Source organism: Scyliorhinus canicula, chromosome 20, assembly GCF_902713615.1.
Source record: "Scyliorhinus canicula chromosome 20, sScyCan1.1, whole genome shotgun sequence".
Lineage (NCBI taxonomy): Eukaryota > Metazoa > Chordata > Chondrichthyes > Carcharhiniformes > Scyliorhinidae > Scyliorhinus > Scyliorhinus canicula.
This window is the reverse complement of record NC_052165.1, coordinates 70,534,814-70,553,748: the sequence shown is the minus strand read 5'-3', so window position 1 is coordinate 70,553,748 and position 18,935 is coordinate 70,534,814. Positions and strand designations below refer to the sequence as shown.

At 43.2% G+C, this 18,935-nt stretch overlaps 1 protein-coding gene across 7 annotated transcripts in view; it reads right to left on the bottom strand.

Annotated features, from left to right (window-relative positions):
- The window catches only part of yaf2 (YY1 associated factor 2), a 235,898-nt gene that overhangs the window by 205,606 nt on the left and 11,357 nt on the right, over positions 1-18,935 (bottom strand). For 4 of the 7 annotated variants that reach the window (XM_038781223.1, XM_038781218.1, XM_038781222.1 and 1 more), the window contains exon 3: positions 10,683-10,724. The exons of the other annotated variants lie outside the window; for them this stretch is intronic. In XM_038781223.1, the coding sequence (XP_038637151.1) occupies positions 10,683-10,724 (42 nt within the window). The remainder of the gene's footprint in view (positions 1-10,682; positions 10,725-18,935) is intronic. 7 annotated transcript variants of the gene reach the window in all.

Genomic DNA, 18,935 nt, shown 5'->3' with positions numbered 1-18,935 from the left:
TAAGTTGGAAATTCCTTAGCCAAAATGGGGCTGGAGACTGAGCTCCCGAGGTCTGGCCTCCAAACCGGATACCCATCATTTCCGTTGGTGTGAGGAAACAGGAGGAGGTATTTTACACACCCATGGCTTACAAAGGCAGCAGCAAATTTAAAAGTGCAGCTCCCTTGATTCAGAAGAGACCTCCGTCACTCAAGTTCCTGAAACATGACTCGTAAGGCTTTAGACATTTCAGGAAAAGGTCTACACCTACCAGAGTTTTTCACAGAACACTACAGTGCAGAAGGGAGCCATTCGGCCCAGCAAGTCTGCATCAACCCACCGGAAGAACACCCTACCTGGCCTAATCTATCCCCGTAACTCTGCCTAACGTTTGGACACTTAGGGGCAATTTAGCATGGCTAATCCACCCAACCTTCACATCTTTAGACTGTAGGAGGAAGCTAGAGCATCCGGAGGAAACCCACGCAGACATAGGGAGAACGTGCAAACTCCACACAGATAGCCACCGGAGATCTGAATCAACCCTGGGTCCCTGTCATTGTGCTGCCCCAAGAGGTCAGGCACCCTTTTGGAGAGACAATTTTCTATCCATGCCAATATGGAACCTCCTACACCATGAGCTTTTATTTACTGCAATAACCTTTAATGTGGCACATTATCAAATGCCTTCTGGAAATCTAAATATGTACATCCATCAGAACAGATTCAAAAACAGCTTCTTACCTGCAGTTACTAGACTCCTAAACAACTATTTTATGGACTGACCTGATTAATACTACACTCCTGTATGCTTCACCCGATGCCGGTGTCTACGTATTTACATTATGTACCTTATGTTGTCCTATTATGTATTTTCTTTCTATTTTCTTTTCTTTTCATGTACTTAATAAACTGTTTGAGCTGCTCGCAGAAAAATACTTTTCACTGTACATTGGTACATGTGAGAATAAACAAATTCAATCCAATTCAACTTTATCTATTACGCATGTTACTTCTTGAAAGAACTATAAATTGGTTAGACATGACTTCCCTTGCACAAAACTATGTGAACTCTGCCTGCTTACTTTCAATTAATCTTTTGAGCCCTGCTATAACATCTCCATAATAGCTTCTGACATTTTCCTTATAATAGATGTTAAGCTAACTGGTTTGTAGTTTTCTGCTTCATTTCTCCCTTCTATTTTGAATAAAGTAGTTACATTCACTATTTCCCAACGTAACGTAACATCCCCAGCATCAAGGGGATTTGAGAAAATTAAGACCAATGATCAACTACCTCATTTACCATTTTAAGACCCTGGAATGAAATTCCATCAAGACCTGGGGATTTATTAACCCGCAGCTCTTTTTGTTCCGTACTGCATTCCTGTTGAATGTAATTTTCTTCAGTTACTCCCTCCCATTTCCTGATTTACAGCTTTCGGGAATGTTACTTTTATTCTCTATAGCAAAGACGGATGCAAAACACATGTTCAATTTTTCTAGAGGACCAACACTCACTTTGTTAACTCTTCTTTTTAAATATATATAGAAACTGTTACTATCTGCCTCTATATTTATAGCTAACTTTCTTTCGTATTTTAGTTTTTCACCCTTATTAATCTTTTAGTTACTCACTGCTGTTTTTTTATACTCTGTTCAATCGCCTGACCTACCACCCCACTTGGCACAATGATATTCTTTTTCTTTAAGTTTGACACTATCTTTAACTTTTAGTTAACCAAAGAAGGTGGGTCATCCCCTTGGAATTTATCTGTCTTTCTTTTTGTATTAGATTAAGTAATTGAAGAGATTTAAATTTCTTAAATGGTGTGCTTTTAAAAAATGTGGAATATACACTTAGAATTGTTGCGTATTCGTGGTGTTTTTACTTCCTTACAAACAGCCTTGTAACTGAACAGGGGTACTTTAAGGGAACAATTGCGTGATGTCATCTTTTTCACAGGCAAACGGGCAGTCTAACATCACAGCCTGTAGTGTTAACATCTTCTAAATGAAGCTATACAATTTTGTTGAACCTCTAAGTCCTGCACAATCAATCATGAATCCACCACATAAAAACTGGCAACAAGGTATGCAAACAGCATTTCTAGGCTGAAAGTAAGAGAGAAAAATAAGTCGAACAGCTTTTGTAGGTAACCAAAGAAATAATAACTTAAATCAGTGCTACATGGAAGTTGACAACAGGGGAGCCGAACAACAGATGTAGCCAACAGAGTAACTGAAAAATCCGAAAGAAAATATTACAATCCTGGACTAGACCCCAACAGTTGCTAGGACACCAAACAGAAACCCCAAGAATATTTTATTTTAATTTGCATTGTGAGGAAAGAATACTTTGTTGCAGAAGTGATTCCACGCACAAATAGAGATTATGGTGTATTGAAACAAACATTATTCTTATTAACGGAGTCTTAAACTAACTTTAACCTCATAAAAGAAAATACAAATACCAGTTCAACAATGCTTAACAGTAAAAGGAAACACTATCTCCTAACTGCTATCTTTTAATCTCCAATCAAGCAAAACCCATCTCAGGTCAAAACTCACTTCTAAATACAGTTAGCAGACCCAGGCATACATGCTTTGTAGAGATATCTTGGATAAACTGTTGTGAGAGAGAGAGGGAAGAGAAGAGAAGAGAAGAGAGAAGAGAGAAAAGAGGAGAGAGGAAAGAGTCAAGGGGCGAGAAGAGAGAGAGAGGCGATCTTTCAGAAACCAGCTTAAGATCTTGCCCATGTCAGATGAATGTTTAACTTTCCAGCATTTGGTAACATCTCCTGTTCTGGTCAAAGTCAAATCTTTAACGGACTGCTTTCAGAAACTGGTCATCTGTTCACACACACATGTAAACTAAACTCAACATCTGACTGCTTCAGCCCCTGACCCCCTCCAATTAACTACATCATCTATATTCTGCTAACTGGGTTATGACCATTTGATTAATGCTAAACAGAATGGGCGCATTTCAATTAATTTGGAACAAAGTCCCATAGTGAGCGCATTTAGCCGCGTGTTTCACGGCACTCACAGAGCCAAGAAACACATGGCTGCACAACACAACTCACGCTGTATAGCCATCTCAGGTCTCTTGTATAACTCGCATTGCATAAGAGGCCGCAGCAGGGAATGCAGATAGCCCTGTTTTGTACATTGGGGAGTGAGAACTTCACTTACCGGAACTCTACAATGTAGCGAGCAATCGGGATTCCATGTTTAAATGGTGCCCTGATCTCCGAGACACCCAAAGTGACCCCCCATCCAGAACGCAATATGGGGGGACTCCCACCCCCCGCAATAACCTCCAACACCCATGCAGGGCACCCCCAGCCCGATCGTGTGCATGCAAAAATGCCAGCTTGGCACCCTGACAGTGTCAGGCTGGGAACCAAATGGCACTGCCAGGGTGCCCAAGGTACGCAGCTGGGGGCCTCCGATCCCCTGGGAGACCAACACGAGTGCAGTTCAGTCTGTGGTCCCTATTTGTGGGTTCCAAGTTGAAGTGATGTCCCAAAGCCTCAGGTACCTCAGGAACCTACACATCAGAGTGAGACCAGCTGCCTCGCTCTAATATGCAGATTTGCCAAAGTGATCCCATCCACAATGTGGGATTTACATCGCAACGTCTCATGAGTTCACTTTGGATCTCACGAGCTTTGCGAGCCGGGTAGATTCCAGAAGTGGGGTCTTCCATCTTGTATTGGTCATTCTGCGCCAGGACGAGCTGCTTTTCGGGCACAGCGTAGCCATTCGATTAAGCTTACTGTGATGAATGTAACTTGGTAATTCACACTGTATCTTTGTAAGTGCAGTAGCATTATCCGACCACTAGGGGGAGTAGCTCTGGGAATGCTCAGGAGCTTGTACAGGGCTCCACCCGTGGCTCCGCCCATGACTCCTCCCCCTTGTGCTGCTGGATAAATACTCTTGTCCAGAGTCAGCCTGCTGTTCACTGAAAGTTCATCAACCGACAGGCTGGCTCTGTAGTAAGTAGATTAAAGCCTATATTCATATCGGAAAACACGTGTCTGGTGAATTGATGGTTCCATCAATTTAATCTACTTAAGAACAGTAAAGATCGATCATAGAATCAGCCCTCAAGCCTGGAACTCGACCTGCAGGATGCAGAGGCTAAAGAAATATTCTCCCACTGGCTGCGGTGCTTTAAGGCCGACCTGGCAGAAGCGAGCTCAGCCGAAACGACACAGAAGATAAGCACGCGAGGGTGAGCCACAGAATCTCTACGCAGCTAAACACGGCCGGTTCATATACTGCAGCGCTAGATATATGCATAAGATATATGCAAGGCCCATTAACGAAGTTTACGCACGCCATGTGTTCACGACTCACCGCCAGCGGCCTACAGAATCACTCGTCGAATTCTTAAGGGAACTCAATAATTTGTCAAATGACTGTAATTATCAAGCGGTTACCACGGCTGAACACAGAGAACTTGCTGTACGCGATGTTTTTGTAGCGGGCCTCAGGTCTAATTATGTGCGCCAACGACTGCTGGAAAAGGGGGCCCAAGACTTAGAAACAACTGTGGAAGCTGCGGCCACGATGGAGGTCTCCTTCCACAGCCTTAACTCGTTCCCCGCGGACCCAATCATGGGCCCCCGACCAGCGACTCCCCCAGGCCTGTGCTACGCGGCCGTCCAGCCACCATGCTGCCCAGCTAGCCACTACGCTGCTCCAGCCAGCCACTATACTGCTCCAGCCTGTCATTTCTGCGGCCAGAATCAGCACCTGCGGCAGCACTGCCCGGCCCGCAACGCGACCTGCAGCAGCTGCGGGTGGAAAGGCCACTACGCAAGAGTGTGCCTCGCTAAAAGGGCCCCAGCTTCCAACTCCCCAGTGGCACGATTTGCTAAAACCACCCAAGACAAAATAAATTGTGAAGAAAAAGCAGCAGGATCAGATCATGTAATGGGAGAACAAAGTGGAACGTTGCGTTTTTCGCTTGGGTCAAGAAGGTCTGGCAAGAAATTACACCACAAGTGAAAATTGGATTCCTGCCTCTATCTCGAGCGCAGACTGGACCGGTCTCCACCGTGTGGACCCAAGTTGATATAATATGAAGGCATGCGGATCAGCTTTTGGTGACAAGTACCAATCCACCAGAGGCAGAACCGACTGACTCAAATCCAACTGTGCATAGAGAAGACCTGGACCGTCCTGAGAACCTGACACTAAAGGAACCAATTGGGGAATACGGTACCTCAATTGTGAATCAAACACTGGGTCAACCTCAAATCACTACGTCAACTCCGGTTAAGATTGCAGGTTCGAGACTTTTCCAGGAAAGAGATATAGAGCTTCCCGGTAGAGCTTCCCGATGGAGCCCCCACCCCCTCCCCTGGGGGCTATTTTGGAAGAGGAGAAGGCACCGCCGGGAGGGATCAAAGCAAAAGGGAGTTGGGAGAGGGTATGGAGGAGGTGTTCTGGTGTGAGGTGCTCCGGAGAGTGAATGCCTCTACCTTGTTCGCGAGGTTGGGGATGATACAGCTGAAGGTGGTATATAGAGCGCACCTCTCAAGGGCAAGGATAAGCCGGTTCTTTAAGTGGGCAGATGATGTGTGTGAATGTTGCGGGGCAGGTCCCGCAAAGCACGTTCATATGTTTTGGTCCTGTCCAAAACTGGAGGATTACTGGAAGGAGGTTTTTATGGTAATCTCTGAAGTGGTGCACGTGAAACTGTACCCCGGCCCTTGGGAGGCAGATGTTGTAACCTTTGCCTCGTTGATCGTCCGAAGGCAGATCCTATTGGGATGGAGATCATCCTCTCCACCCTGTGCCTTGGCGTGGCGGGGAGACCTGCTGGTATTCTTAACTCTTGAGAAGGTTGTTTGAACTGAGGGGAAGGATGGAGGGGTTCTACAATTCATGGATGTTATTCATTATGCACTTTCAAGAATTGGATAACATCGGCCAGCACGGTGGCGCAGTGGGTTAGCCCTGTTGCCTCTGGATCACTGTCCATGTGGAGTTTGCACATTCTCCCCGTGTTTGCGCGGGTTTCGTCCCCACAACCCAAAGATGTTTAGGGTAGGTGGATTGGCCAGTCTAAATTGCCCCTTAATTGGAAAAAATGAATTGGCCACTCTAAATTTATTTTTAAAAAAGAATTGGATTACATCGAACATTAGGGGAAGGGGGGGGGGGGGGGGGGGGGGGGGGAGTTGGGAACTGTATATGTTAATGGTGACTATGGCCGATTCCGGATTCCTTTTTGTTATTTGTTTATGTTAACATGCGGCCCGTTGTTTGGGGATTTGGTGGGAGGATGGGATTGTTGTTGCTGATAAGGGGATTGACATTGTATTCGTTTCTGCTTATTGTTTGTTGGTGGGTGTAAATTTGGAAGACAACGTGAAAAGGGAGAATTAAAATATTTTTAAAAACTCTGGGTAAGGTAACCACTGACGACGCTCACACCAAGCCAAAGACACCAAGTACTAAAAAGCAGAAGCCGAGATTCGCCGACAACCACACAGTGAATGACGACCTCTGGGACAAATTACTTTTTTTTTTGTTATAAATTTAGAGTACCCAATTATTTTTTCCAATTAAGGGGCAATTTAGAGTGGCCAATCTACCTATCCTGCACATCTTTGGGTTGTGGGGGTGAAACCCACACAGACACGGGGAGAATGTGCAAACTCCAAACGGACAGTGACCCAGGGCCGGGATTCGAACCCAGGTCCTCAGCGCCGTAGGCAGCAATGCTAACCACTGTGCCACCGTGCTGCCCTTGGGACAAATTACTTAATGACTGTTGATTGATTTATTGTTTATGTTGGCAATTAATTGTTATTGTTATAATGTTTATTGTGTCAAGGACATTTGATTTAAAAGGGGAGGAAATGTTGAGTATTCATAGTGTTTTAATGTATCCTCACAAGCAGTCTTGTAGTTGAACAGGGGCACTTGAAGGGAATGATTGCGCGATGTCATCGCAGAGGACATCATCCGCTGTTTGCGCGGGCAAACGGGCAGTCTAGCATCACAGTTTTAGCATCTTCTAATTAGTTAAATCTCAAAGGCCTGCAGACTCGGTCTTGAATCCACGGCAAGAACTATATCTTATTTAGCTCAGCATTGCTCCTGAAGTCTGCCCATGGTTGGTAATGGGTGGTTTGGCATGAAGTTTGCCATGTAAAGCATGATGGGTAGGGTCATGGGTTGCCATTTAATTGGAATAGGGCCATGGTAAGGTGATGAGTCGGATCATGGCTTGACATGAGTCAACACTCAGTTGACAGAGAGGTTATAAAGAACCAGGGAGCGAGTGCGAGTCATGGGTTGATATGGAGGGTATGAGGGGCCATGGGGGTAGGTAGAGAGGCATAGGTTAGCATGGAGGTTAAGGGGTCATGAGGTCACAATGAGTTGGTATGGATGGCGTATGGGGAGTGTGGGGGAGATGAGGGAGCATGAGTGAGAGTTAGAGGGCTGTTTTTTTTGTTTAACACTTTTTAATGCAACTGGGACAAAGTCGCAGAGCACAGATGCAGGCCATTTAACCAGATCGTCTCCACACACAGTAGCCCGTCGGTGCCTCCATACTGTTTCAGGGCATGGTTGGCACAATTCCAGTTCCATCCTCCCCCACTCCAAACACAAAAATCTACCAAATTGGGGAGGATTTTCCCGAGTGGCATTTGGGGAACTGGGAATTTTCCCAATCTGAACATCCAACTCAGAAACTGAAATTCAGCCCTTACTGCCCATCCGATTGCTGTGACACATCAGAGGGAGTTAATGGTCAACCAAATTGATGTGGAAGTAGTCAGGTATGACAACAGGTTTCTTTCCCTAAAAATCCAAGGGATTATCAATCAAACACCTTCATTGTCACTTTTACCGCTGTTTACAGCATTCAAGTTGGTGTTAAATTAAGTTTGACTGCTGTATGTGATGGACAATTAAAATTAAAAATCAAAAAGTTAAACAGCCTTGCCATTTTTAAAGAACACGGACAATCTCCATTTAGTAACAGACTCTCCCTACTTGTTAGCTGCTGCATACAAGGTCTCGCACTGAGAAAACCTTATTATAATGATGTGTGTTCAGTTGACAGAAACTGCTGGAAGACTCAACCTTGACTGAAATCAGCAGAGCTTTTTAAATAAGTACTATTGAACTGTGCAGAACAACCTGCACTCATATTATAAACAGTGCCTTTGTAAATTAATTCATATGGTAATGGAAAAGTGGTGTCATTTGCCTGATAGAAATAGCTGTCAATGATAAATATGGATGGTCTAAATTTTGGGAGGACTGCAAATTCATATTCTAAAAACTGCTATGGTGGAGTCTGAACTCACTTTTGATCCAGAGAATTCCTACAGTGAAGAAGGAGGCCATTCGGACCATCGAGTCTGCACCGACCCTCTGAATGAGCACTCTGCTTATCTATCTGTTCTACCTCATAATCCTGCGCAATGATCATGGTCAATCCACCTATGGATTATCAATCCACCTCTTGATTGATGTGGAGATGCCAGCGTTGGACTGGAGTGAGCACAGTAAGAGGTCTTACAACACCAGGTTAAATTCCAACAGGTTTGTTTCAAACACGAGCTTTCGGAGCACTGCTCCTTCCTCAGGTGATTACTAGTCCAGTAACATAAACACTGCACCAGAGGACCTGAAAATTAAGTGCAAGTTTTCCGTGCATCATCTTGCCACAGGACTAATTATAGGATGGCTAATTTAGCAAGCTAAATGCTATTTTTCTAAAAACAATTGCCTACTTCCACCATAGGCTTGAACTGCCATTTTTGTTTAAATAGGAATAAAACATCAGCAATGCAGCTCCACCAATAAATTTCACAATACCCAGGAGCATAAGGAAACTGAGCCAATGATGGTAGCAATCCAAACTTCTGATTAGTTAAACAGAACTTTCTACATTCTAAGTAAGTTTCTCCCACCCAGATTACAGCATTTACAGGTATACAGTCTATGATGAGGTGTGTGGAAGATTAATTCAAAAATAGAGTTGAATAGTGAGTGTTGAAGTTTATTCTTGATTTTAAAAAAGGTCCATAACCAGTGATTCTACTTAAAACTGCAGTGAGCTCTGATGTTTTCTTGGGCAAAATCACAAAGCAGATATGGTCTAGTGTAAGTAAATTAATCAAAGTAAATGATAACTGTGCAAAATATTGAATTTAGCAGGCCGTCAAATTTTAAACTGAAGTATGAATGGCCAACATTCATAAGCTTCATTGTGAAAACAAGTATTTGGCATACACCATCACTGTTCCTGCAATAAACTCCACCGAGCTGCCATTATTTATAATGTCTGTTAGTAGTTAAGCAGCTAAGCCTGCAGATCACTTCAGGTCAAAATGTTTAATCGTTTAACAAGAAAACTTGATTTCCTGGATTCACACGAGAAACCTTCCAAATAAAGTCTTGTGTCAAATGAACAGCATGTACAATATGATATTTATTATTTGGCCAGTTGCAGGTCAACTATACAGTTCTACAATGTAACTGGGCTGCAACGATGGCCAGATCCACATTTGTTAAATATGGCCTCATGCAGGCCTTCATATATATATATATATATATATATATATATATAAATAATATATATATATTAAACAGTACAGCACAGAACAGACCCTTTGGTCCTCGATGTTGTGCCGAGCTTTGTCCAAAACCAGGATCAAACTATCCCACTCCCTGTCATTCCGGTGTGCTCCATGTGCCCATCCAATAACTGCTTGAAAGTTCCTAAAGTGTCCGACTTCACTATTAAAGTAGGCAGTCCATTCCACACCCTAACCACTCTCTAAGATCCTACCTAGGACATCCCGTCTATATCTCCCACCCCAAATCTTATAGTTATGGCCTCTTGTAACAGTTATATCCACCAGAGGAAATAGTCTCTGAACGTCCACTCTATCTATCCCCCGCATCATCTTATAAACCTCTATTAAGTCGCCTCTCATCCTCCTCCGCTCCAAAGAGAAAAGCCCTAGCTCCCACAACCTTTCCTCATAAGACCTACCCTCCAAACCAGGTAGCATCCTGGTAAATCTCCTTTGCATCCTTTCCAATGCTTCCACATCCCTCCTATAGTGAGGTGACAGGGACTGCACATAATACTCCAAATGTGGTCTCACCAGGGTCCTGTACAGTTGCAGCATAACCCCACGGCTCTTAAACTCAAGCCCCCTCTTAATAAACGTTAACACACTATAGGCCTTCTTCACAGCTCTATCCACTCGAGTGGCAACCTTCAGAGAACTGTGGACATGAACCCCAAGATCTCTCTGTTCCTCCACATTCCTCCGAACCCTGCCGTTCACCCTGTAATCCGTATTCAAATTTGTCCTACCAAAAGGAATCACCTCGCACTTATCAGGGTCTCTTTGCAGCCTACAACAGCCCTCCACCTCATCCACTACTCCACCAATCTTGGTGTCATCAGCCCCCTCCTCCAAGTCATTGATAAAAATCACAAATAGCAGGGTAGAATCAATGAAAGGTACGTTGCTTTAAAATTGAGATAGATTAAATTTGCTGTTTGTAAGCAAGAAGTTGGAGGTCATTATTAAATCAAAGTATTTCTAACTGACCCATCAATGTGACTAAAACCAGCTAACGAAATAATCCAAGATATGTGAGACAAGTTGGCTCAGAGATACATTGCCATGACTTACCTTTGACATCCTGGTTGTTTTGCTGTCCTGCCATAGCACGGTCTGTAGCAAAGAAATAAGAATAGAAAGAGAATACATATATACAGTATATAAAAGCAGAAAGGAGAGGAGAAAAAATGTATGCATTAGGAAAAGTACAAACAAAAATTTAAAAAGCTCTCAACAAGAGTGGGAATGGGCTTTTTGAAAGTTCAACATATTGTTGTACCTGTCAATCACAGAAAGTCACAGGAAGCATAGTTATGTCCCCAAGTTGGCCACCATCGGTGCCAAGTAGAAGCAAAACTTTGTCAAAAATGTAAACTATTTCTTTTCACAAAGTTTGAATGGAAAATAAATTAAAAATACATTTATGTACCCAGTGCACTGTTGCAGGCCTACCCTCGCTGAGTAGAGAAGATGGGGAAAAGCACATCTACTTTAACACTAAACAAAAGAGGGCAGGTGTACAGCTTTTGAGTCCAACCTTTATAACATTTAAAAAAGATCTTTTTAATTGGCATTTGGAATTAGAAAAAAAAATAAGAGAATTGCATATAAATAACAATCCAACAATAGTAATGGTAAGTAACAAAATAGAAGCAACAAGACATGAGCCCTCGCTGTTACCATAACCCCATCTGAGCATACGGGCCTTTAAGCTGCATCAAGCTTAGCCCAGCGCAGAAGGAGGTGGAGTTGATCATAGACTTTACAGTACAGGAGGCCATTCGGCCCATCGAGTCTGCACCTGCCCCTGGAAAGAGCACCCCACTCAAGCACACACCCCCTCGACCCCATCCCCTTAACCCAGTAACCATAATTTCCCTTTTTTTTTGGACACCAAGGAGAATTTAGCGTAGCCAATCCACCTAACCCGCACATCTTTGGACTGTGGAAGGAAACCGGAGCACCCGGAGGAAACCCACACACACGGGGAGAACGTGCAGACTCCACACAGTGATCCAAGCTGGGAATCGAACCTGGGACCCTGGAGCTGTGAAGCAACTGTGCTAACCACTATGCTACAGTGCTGTGCCTCGATCCAGAGTCCTCCCCTATCTACATGCCCATTTCCTCCCCCCAATTCCATCTGTTCCCATCCAGTGGGGTCCTGACAAAAGTCATGTGTTGATGTCTTCACACTTGCCGTCTCCTAACCAGTCCGGGTCTCTGGGGGAGCGTTTGTCACCTTGCCAACAAAGTCACGCAGCTGCGGTTACTCAAGCCCGTTCCCTTTCGGGAGTTGGTGCTTCTCTGAGTTCCCCCAGGATTGCCAGTCTGTCGCCCTTGTATATGTCCACAACCAGCAGTGTCCCTCTGATCTTCCTCCATGTCCCAAATGTGGTATCTACCCGTGCCAGTGTGAACCTGTGATTGTTGCAGATGGGGGCCCCAATGGACGGCTTGCCAAGTTCGAAGTGGCGCTTAAACTGGTTCCATGTTCTTAGGGTGGCTACTACCACTGGGCTCCTTGAGAGTGAGTGTGTGTATATATGTATGTATGTAGGGGCGGGGCATGGTAGCCAGCGCTCGGAGAGGTGTGCCCTTGCAGGAGGACTCCTCCATTCGGACTCTGCCTCTGGCTCCCTTAGCCTCACCCTGTCCGCATTTGCCGCCCAGTGGTAAAATAGGTTTTGTAGGGCAAGGCCTCCCACGTGCCACCCTTGGTGTAAAATAGACTTGCGTACCCTAGGAACTGTTCATCCCCAAACAAGGCAATGATTAACTTGTTTATCAAGTGATAAGGACTTGGGGATGAAGATCGGGAGTGATCTGAACACCGAAAGGGAACCTAGGCAACACATTCATTTTGACCGTCTGTATGCTTCCAGCCAGCGAAAGAGGGACCCAGTCCCATCTTTGCAGGGCCCTCTTTACCTCCTCCAGCAGGCTGGAGAGCAGGTGATCCGCATAGAACGAGACTCTTATGCTCTCTGCCCCCTCTCCGAATGCCTGTCCACCAATCTGCAGATCCAAGTGGGATAGCCAGCAGCTCGATTGCCAGCGCAAATAAGGAAGATGTGTTTGGTGGTGGCATCACACTGGAGTTGGCAAAAATGGCGGAGGATCATGCTTTGCATACGGAGGCTGGTGGGATGAAATGCGAGAACGAGGGGGACTCTATCCTTGTTTTGGGAGGGAGTGGAGGAGGCGAGGTGAGTGGCGCGGGAGATGGAACGCCCACTGTTGAGGGCCCTGTCCACAACTAGAACATAGAACATAGAACAGTACAGCACAGAACAGGCCCTTCGGCCCTCGATGGTGTGCCGAGCAATGATCACCCTACTCAAACCCACGTATCCACCCTATACCCGTAACCCAACAACTCTCCCCCCCCCCCCTAACCTTACTATTAGGACACTACGGGCAATTTAGCATAGCCAATCCACCTGACCCGCACATCTTTGGACTGTGGGAGGAAACCGGAGCACCCGGAGGAAACCCACGCACACACGGGGAGGACGTGCAGACTCCGCACAGACAGTGACCCAGCCCGGAATCGAACCTGGGACCCTGGAGCTGTGAAGCATTTATGCTAACCACCATGCTACCGTGCTGCCCATATAACAATTGACACTGAGCCGCATGAGGAGGAAACTGTCGGTGGGAAATCATGGTCGAGGAAAAAGGAACACATTCCAGGCCCAAAACACTCATTCCAGGTTAAACAGTGTTTCACTGGCATCTCTTCCAATCTGGTTTATTGCATTCGCTGCTCCCAATGTGGTCTCCTCTATATCGCAGAGACCAAACGCAGACTGGGTGATCGCTTTGCTGAGCATCTTCAGTCTGTGCGCATTCAGGACCCTGACCTTCCTGTTGCTTGCCATTTTAACAAAAGAGCCTGCTCCCATGCCCACATGTCGGTTCTTGGCCTGCTGCAATGTTCCAGTGAAGCGCAATGCAAACTGGAGGAACAACATCTCATCTTCCAGTTAGGCACGTTAGGCCTTCCGGCCTGAACATCGAATTCAACAACTTTAGATGATCAACCCCACCTCGACCCATTTGTTTTCATTTCATTTCAACTGTCTTTAACCATTTCATTCTTTCTTAATATACATTTAATTTCCCTCCCCCCCCCCAATCTTATCCATCTTTCCTGCACTTTTCTCCTCTTTGCTTCCCCCTTCCCCTCCCCCCACACCTACAGTTCATCCTCTGATGTTAGTTTCTCTGCGGTTTGACCTTTCACATCTTTTGTCCTCTCTGGGGACTGCCATTAGCACTCTTTCCCCTTGGTTTCTGTGGCCATTAGCACCCGGTTTCCCTGGGTTTCTGTGGCTATGACTCATCTTTCATTCTCATTCCACAGTATAAATAGTTCCCACTTTCTCCGTTTGTTAGCTTTGACAAAGAGTCATCGGACTCGAAATGTTACCTCTTTTCTCTCCCTACAGATGCTGCCAGACTTGCTGAGATTTTCCAGCATTTTCTCTCTCCTTGTTTTCTCAACAACCTTTTGTATCATACACAAGATCCACCATCAACAGGGTTGAATTGTGTACTCAGAATACAAGAAGGAAATACTTCATTTTTAAAATTAATTTAGAGAGTACCCAATTCTTTATTTTTCCAATTAAGGGGCAATTTAGCGTGGCCAATCCACTTATCCTGCACATCTTTGGGTTGTAGGGGTGAGACCCACGCAGACACTGGAAGAATGTGCAAACTCTATACGGACAGTGACCTGAGGCCGGAATCGAACCAGAGTCCTCGGCACCATGAGACAGCCCTACTGAATCACCGAGCCGCCCAAGAAATACTTCTTAACCATTCAAACTGTAGTCAGACAGGACCAAGCATTTCAAACGACCAGAAGTGTAGGCATAATTAAGGTCATTGCAATCCAACTTTGAAATTTATTTTAAAATAGCCACACCATCCTGTAAATTCAGCCACGGCAATTAGCAATATTTTCTTGCTCTTATTAAAAACGTAATAAGATGTGAGATTTCTAGCTTGATTTTACATTATTTTCAATCAGAAAGTAAAATAGTGGTTTATATAAAATAAAAGCAGAAAATGCTGGAAAAACTAAAACTGGGCAGCCTTGTGGAGATAAATCAGAGTTAATGTTTCCGGTCGGTGATGAATAAAGTATCACAGAAATGGCCACAGATCTGAAACATTAACTCTGAAATTTTCTACACAAATGCTAACCTTCTGAGTATTCCCAGCATCTTCTGCTTTTATTTCTGATTTCTAACATGCCCAGTACAGGTATTTTTCTTTCGCATTAGTGATAAATTAATGGTTGTTTAAAGGCATTTCTTAAATTTGCTCATGCAGGAGCCATTTCAGATGAGACACTTAGTCAAAGTAACAGAACAGTGGCACAAGTATAAACTGGTCCCACAAAGGTGTCGTAATTTACTCTATTCTATATTATTTCAATTATCTGGGATAAGTTTAGTGTGACACTCATTATATATTTACCCATGTTCTCTTCTCCCCTCTTGTTGCGTTCCAGAGACACGAATCACCCTCCAATAGTTCCAATATTAGGTGTGAGCTTAAAGTGGAACTGTTGCCAACCTACATTCCCAGTAAGAGTCATTAAATAGATTATGCCTAGTCAATATCACTCAGATCAGCTAATTTAGCACAAGCTGGTAACCTGGTCGTGTAAAGTTTTGGCAGTCATATCTTTAGCACTTTATAGCAACTGCTGCCTTCTGTAAGATTATGAGAGACATATAACCATTAACTATCAATGTTTATAATCTATCATTATTACAGTAAAACTCTACATACCCTTTAATCTACTGATGGGACAAGACAGCTGAAGTTGCCAAGTAATAAGTTTGGATTTTTAAAAACTTTACTGTGGTTATGAAAACTCTTAAATCATTCAACCAGATATTTTATTTCATTTTTAACATTGAAACAAGACAGCTCAGCAATTAATCACAATGAAAACGTATGTAGTACCATATAGCTGGCATTGAAAAAAAAAGAGAGCCGACACGTGAGATGAAGATTAAATTCCAATGTGTTTGGCAAAGAGCCATGCTCATCCAAACTCTCACCAAGTCTTACTTATCCAGAAAAGCTTGTACTCTTTGACTTAAACAAATTCCATGATCCTAATGGACCATTTTTAAATCTTTGTACTTATTTACAAGTCCTGCCACAGTCTCACTTCATCCCATCTTTCTGTAATCCTCTCCAGTCTTGGGCTTTCCAAGCCCTAAGACCATCTGACTCTGATATACTGTGCCCTCTACACCGCCAGTGATAGCACAGCCGTTACACATCTCAGCCCTATGCTCTGAAGCTCCCTCCTTAGACATTCCATTTCTCGCCTTATGTCAAACATTTTTCTTCCAAACCTACTTTGCTGATCAATTATTCGGTCATTTCTCATTACTCCATCAAAAACTCTTGTCATTGTTTCATTTTTCATGTGAAGTGTAATAGGATATTTTTCTACACTAAAGTTACTACATAAATGCAACTTATGATTGTTGATGGCTCAGCAAATGTACCCAGCTAATAACAGAGGCAAACTAACCAGGAAGGACCCATGTTCAATCTAGAGTCAACATGGAGACGGATGATCAGGCAATTTCCTGGAGCCCATGTAACAATATTTTCTTGATATTAGTTGAGCATGGACGTCAGTTCACCATTGCATCACACTCAGCCAAGATCTTGCCTCCCAATCATTTAGTTCCTTGCTGATATTCAGTCAGTCAAAGATCACACATTTCCAAGACATACCCAAAGTCAACTGAAGCATGTATAAACGTGTTCCTCAACAAGGAGGAATTAACACCTCAAAAAAAGAGGGAATAAATTGGGTAGAAATGTTTTGCAAGAAGCAATTAAATCTAACAAAAACAAACCAAGACTCTGATTATTTAAAAAAACTCTATCATTGTGTATGTTACCTTAATAGTGATGAAAAAACCTAGAATTAAAGAGATCTAAATTAGCATGTGCAGCAATGATGCAGTTGGGTCTTCAAATGAAGAGCAAAAAAATAACTAAGAAAATAACTAAGAAAAATAAGAGAATGTTCTTTGGAGAGTGGTGCATAACTTTAGTGCACAAAGTTATGTCCAAGATTGCAGCAGAAAAACAATTAGCGAGATGAGAACACAGTATCAAGGTTGACAATTTTTTTAAAAAGGTTCTGATTGCTCAGCAACTTTATCCAGTGAGTGACTCAGTCCAGTGACCAGCCAAATCAATGATTCATTTCCTGGCCAATGCTGAGTTCCTGCCCTCAGTTCTGAGGGCTAGTGAGGACAAAGATCAGCTAGTATGCCTGTGCTTTATTATCTACTGACACTTACTATAAAATACAGAGTTGTATTAAAATAAGTGAAAATGTGCTCCAACTTCCCTCCCTATTGCAGAGATCATGTCCTTATTCACTGTTAAGACATGCACCCGAATAATGGTCACCTAATTGAGATACTTGTGGGAACCAAACTCCAATGCCCTTCCTTGCATCTCTTTCTTCCTCTGCTCTACTCTGGTAGCAAAATCTTTAACTGTTTTGGTTGTTCTCTTTGAAATGTCGGGAAGAGGGAGTAGAATAAATTGGCAGAAAGCAAATATATAACAAACCACTTGAACATCATAAGGAAAACTATGTTATATTTCAAGTGTTGAAATAATTGCCAATCTTTTTTTTTTAAATTTGTCTTTTCCTTCCCACTTCCTAGGCATCCCATTTTCTTTCTAACTGGGCAGGAGGTCGCATTTCTCACATTTTTTGTTTATTCATGCTCACTACCAGCTAAATATACAACAGCCTTTGATGATTCCACACTGGAGCGAGGAGAAAGCATCAGATTTCCATCATGTATCTTCACCTAATGGAAAGACATAGATCATAAATGGGTTGAGAATAGGGACCTGGTGTTCCAATGCATATTCTGTGTCCAAGAGCAACACTAATGCTCATTTCGAAATTGAAGAGTAATGAAAGAAGCAAGAGAGACAGCGATTGTTTGTAACAACTTAAAAAAAGTGTTTGGCTTGATTTGACATCAATAGCTTACTCGGGCAGCACGGTAGCACAGTAGTTACCACAGTTGCTTCACAGCGCCAGGGACCCAGGTTCGATTCCCGGTTTGGGTCACTGTCTGTGCGGAGTCTGCACGTTCTCCTTGTGTCTGCGTGGGTTTCCTCCGGGTTCTTTGGTTTCCTCCAACAAGTCCAGAAAGACGTGCTGTTGGGTGAATTGGACATTCTGAATTCTCCCTCTGTGTACCCGAACAGGCGCCGGAACGTGGTGACTAGGGGGCTTTTCACAGTAACTTCATTGTAGTGTTAATGTAAGCCTACATTAAAGATTATATAATATTATTCTATAAAAATATTTGTCTTGATCAGAACAAGGAAACCTGTGACATGCATGAATTGGAATTGCATATAAAAGAGGCCCTCCATGAAGCCTTATGGGAGAAACAGAAAATATTGCATTAATGCGAGGAAAATAAACACCTGAACATGGTATTAACATGCAATGTTTGAGGCCAATAAGGATAAAAAATATCAAAAGAAATGCATTTGGTCTATCAGATTTATTTATTTGAGACCTTATGTAATTCCAGGTATCAAAAACAATCAATTTGCATTCAATGTAGTTAAATACCCCAGAGCACGTCACAGGTGCATTGTGAAACATAATTTGAAAGTGTGACCAAGGCACATGAATAGATTTTATAATAGGTGACCAAAAGTTTGGTCAAAAAGATAGGTCTTTAAGAGGAGAGTAGTAGAGGTTTAGGTTGTTAATTTCAAAGCCATACAAGGAAAAGCTGCTAATAGTGGGCTTAATATAATCAGGAATGCACAAGAGACTAGAAGTGGAAGAACACAGATTTCTCAGAGGGCTGTTGGCCTGGAGGGCATTAAAGAGCGAGGGAAGAGAGGGGCAATGATAATTTTAAATGTGCACCGTATACATCTGATAAATAAGAAATTTTCACCAAGCTAGTAATGTGAGCTCCGAAAATATCTGCTGTCTTGGAAGGCAGAAGAGAAGGTTGAACAGTGTGGATGTGGAGATTCATTAATAATAAGGATAGGAGTGTGTTTCTGCAGAACTTTCTATCAGGTTACCAAAAATGTTAGGTAGATGCTGCTTCTATGTGTTCAGTGGAAGAAAGAGGTATTATGGGCTTAATTTTCTTCCCTTCCGTTATTTCTTGTTTGGATTCAAACTATGAATATTAGCTACAAATACAAATAAACTCACCACATTCTCTTGATTTTTAATGCAATAATTCCAAACTGTACACAAAATAT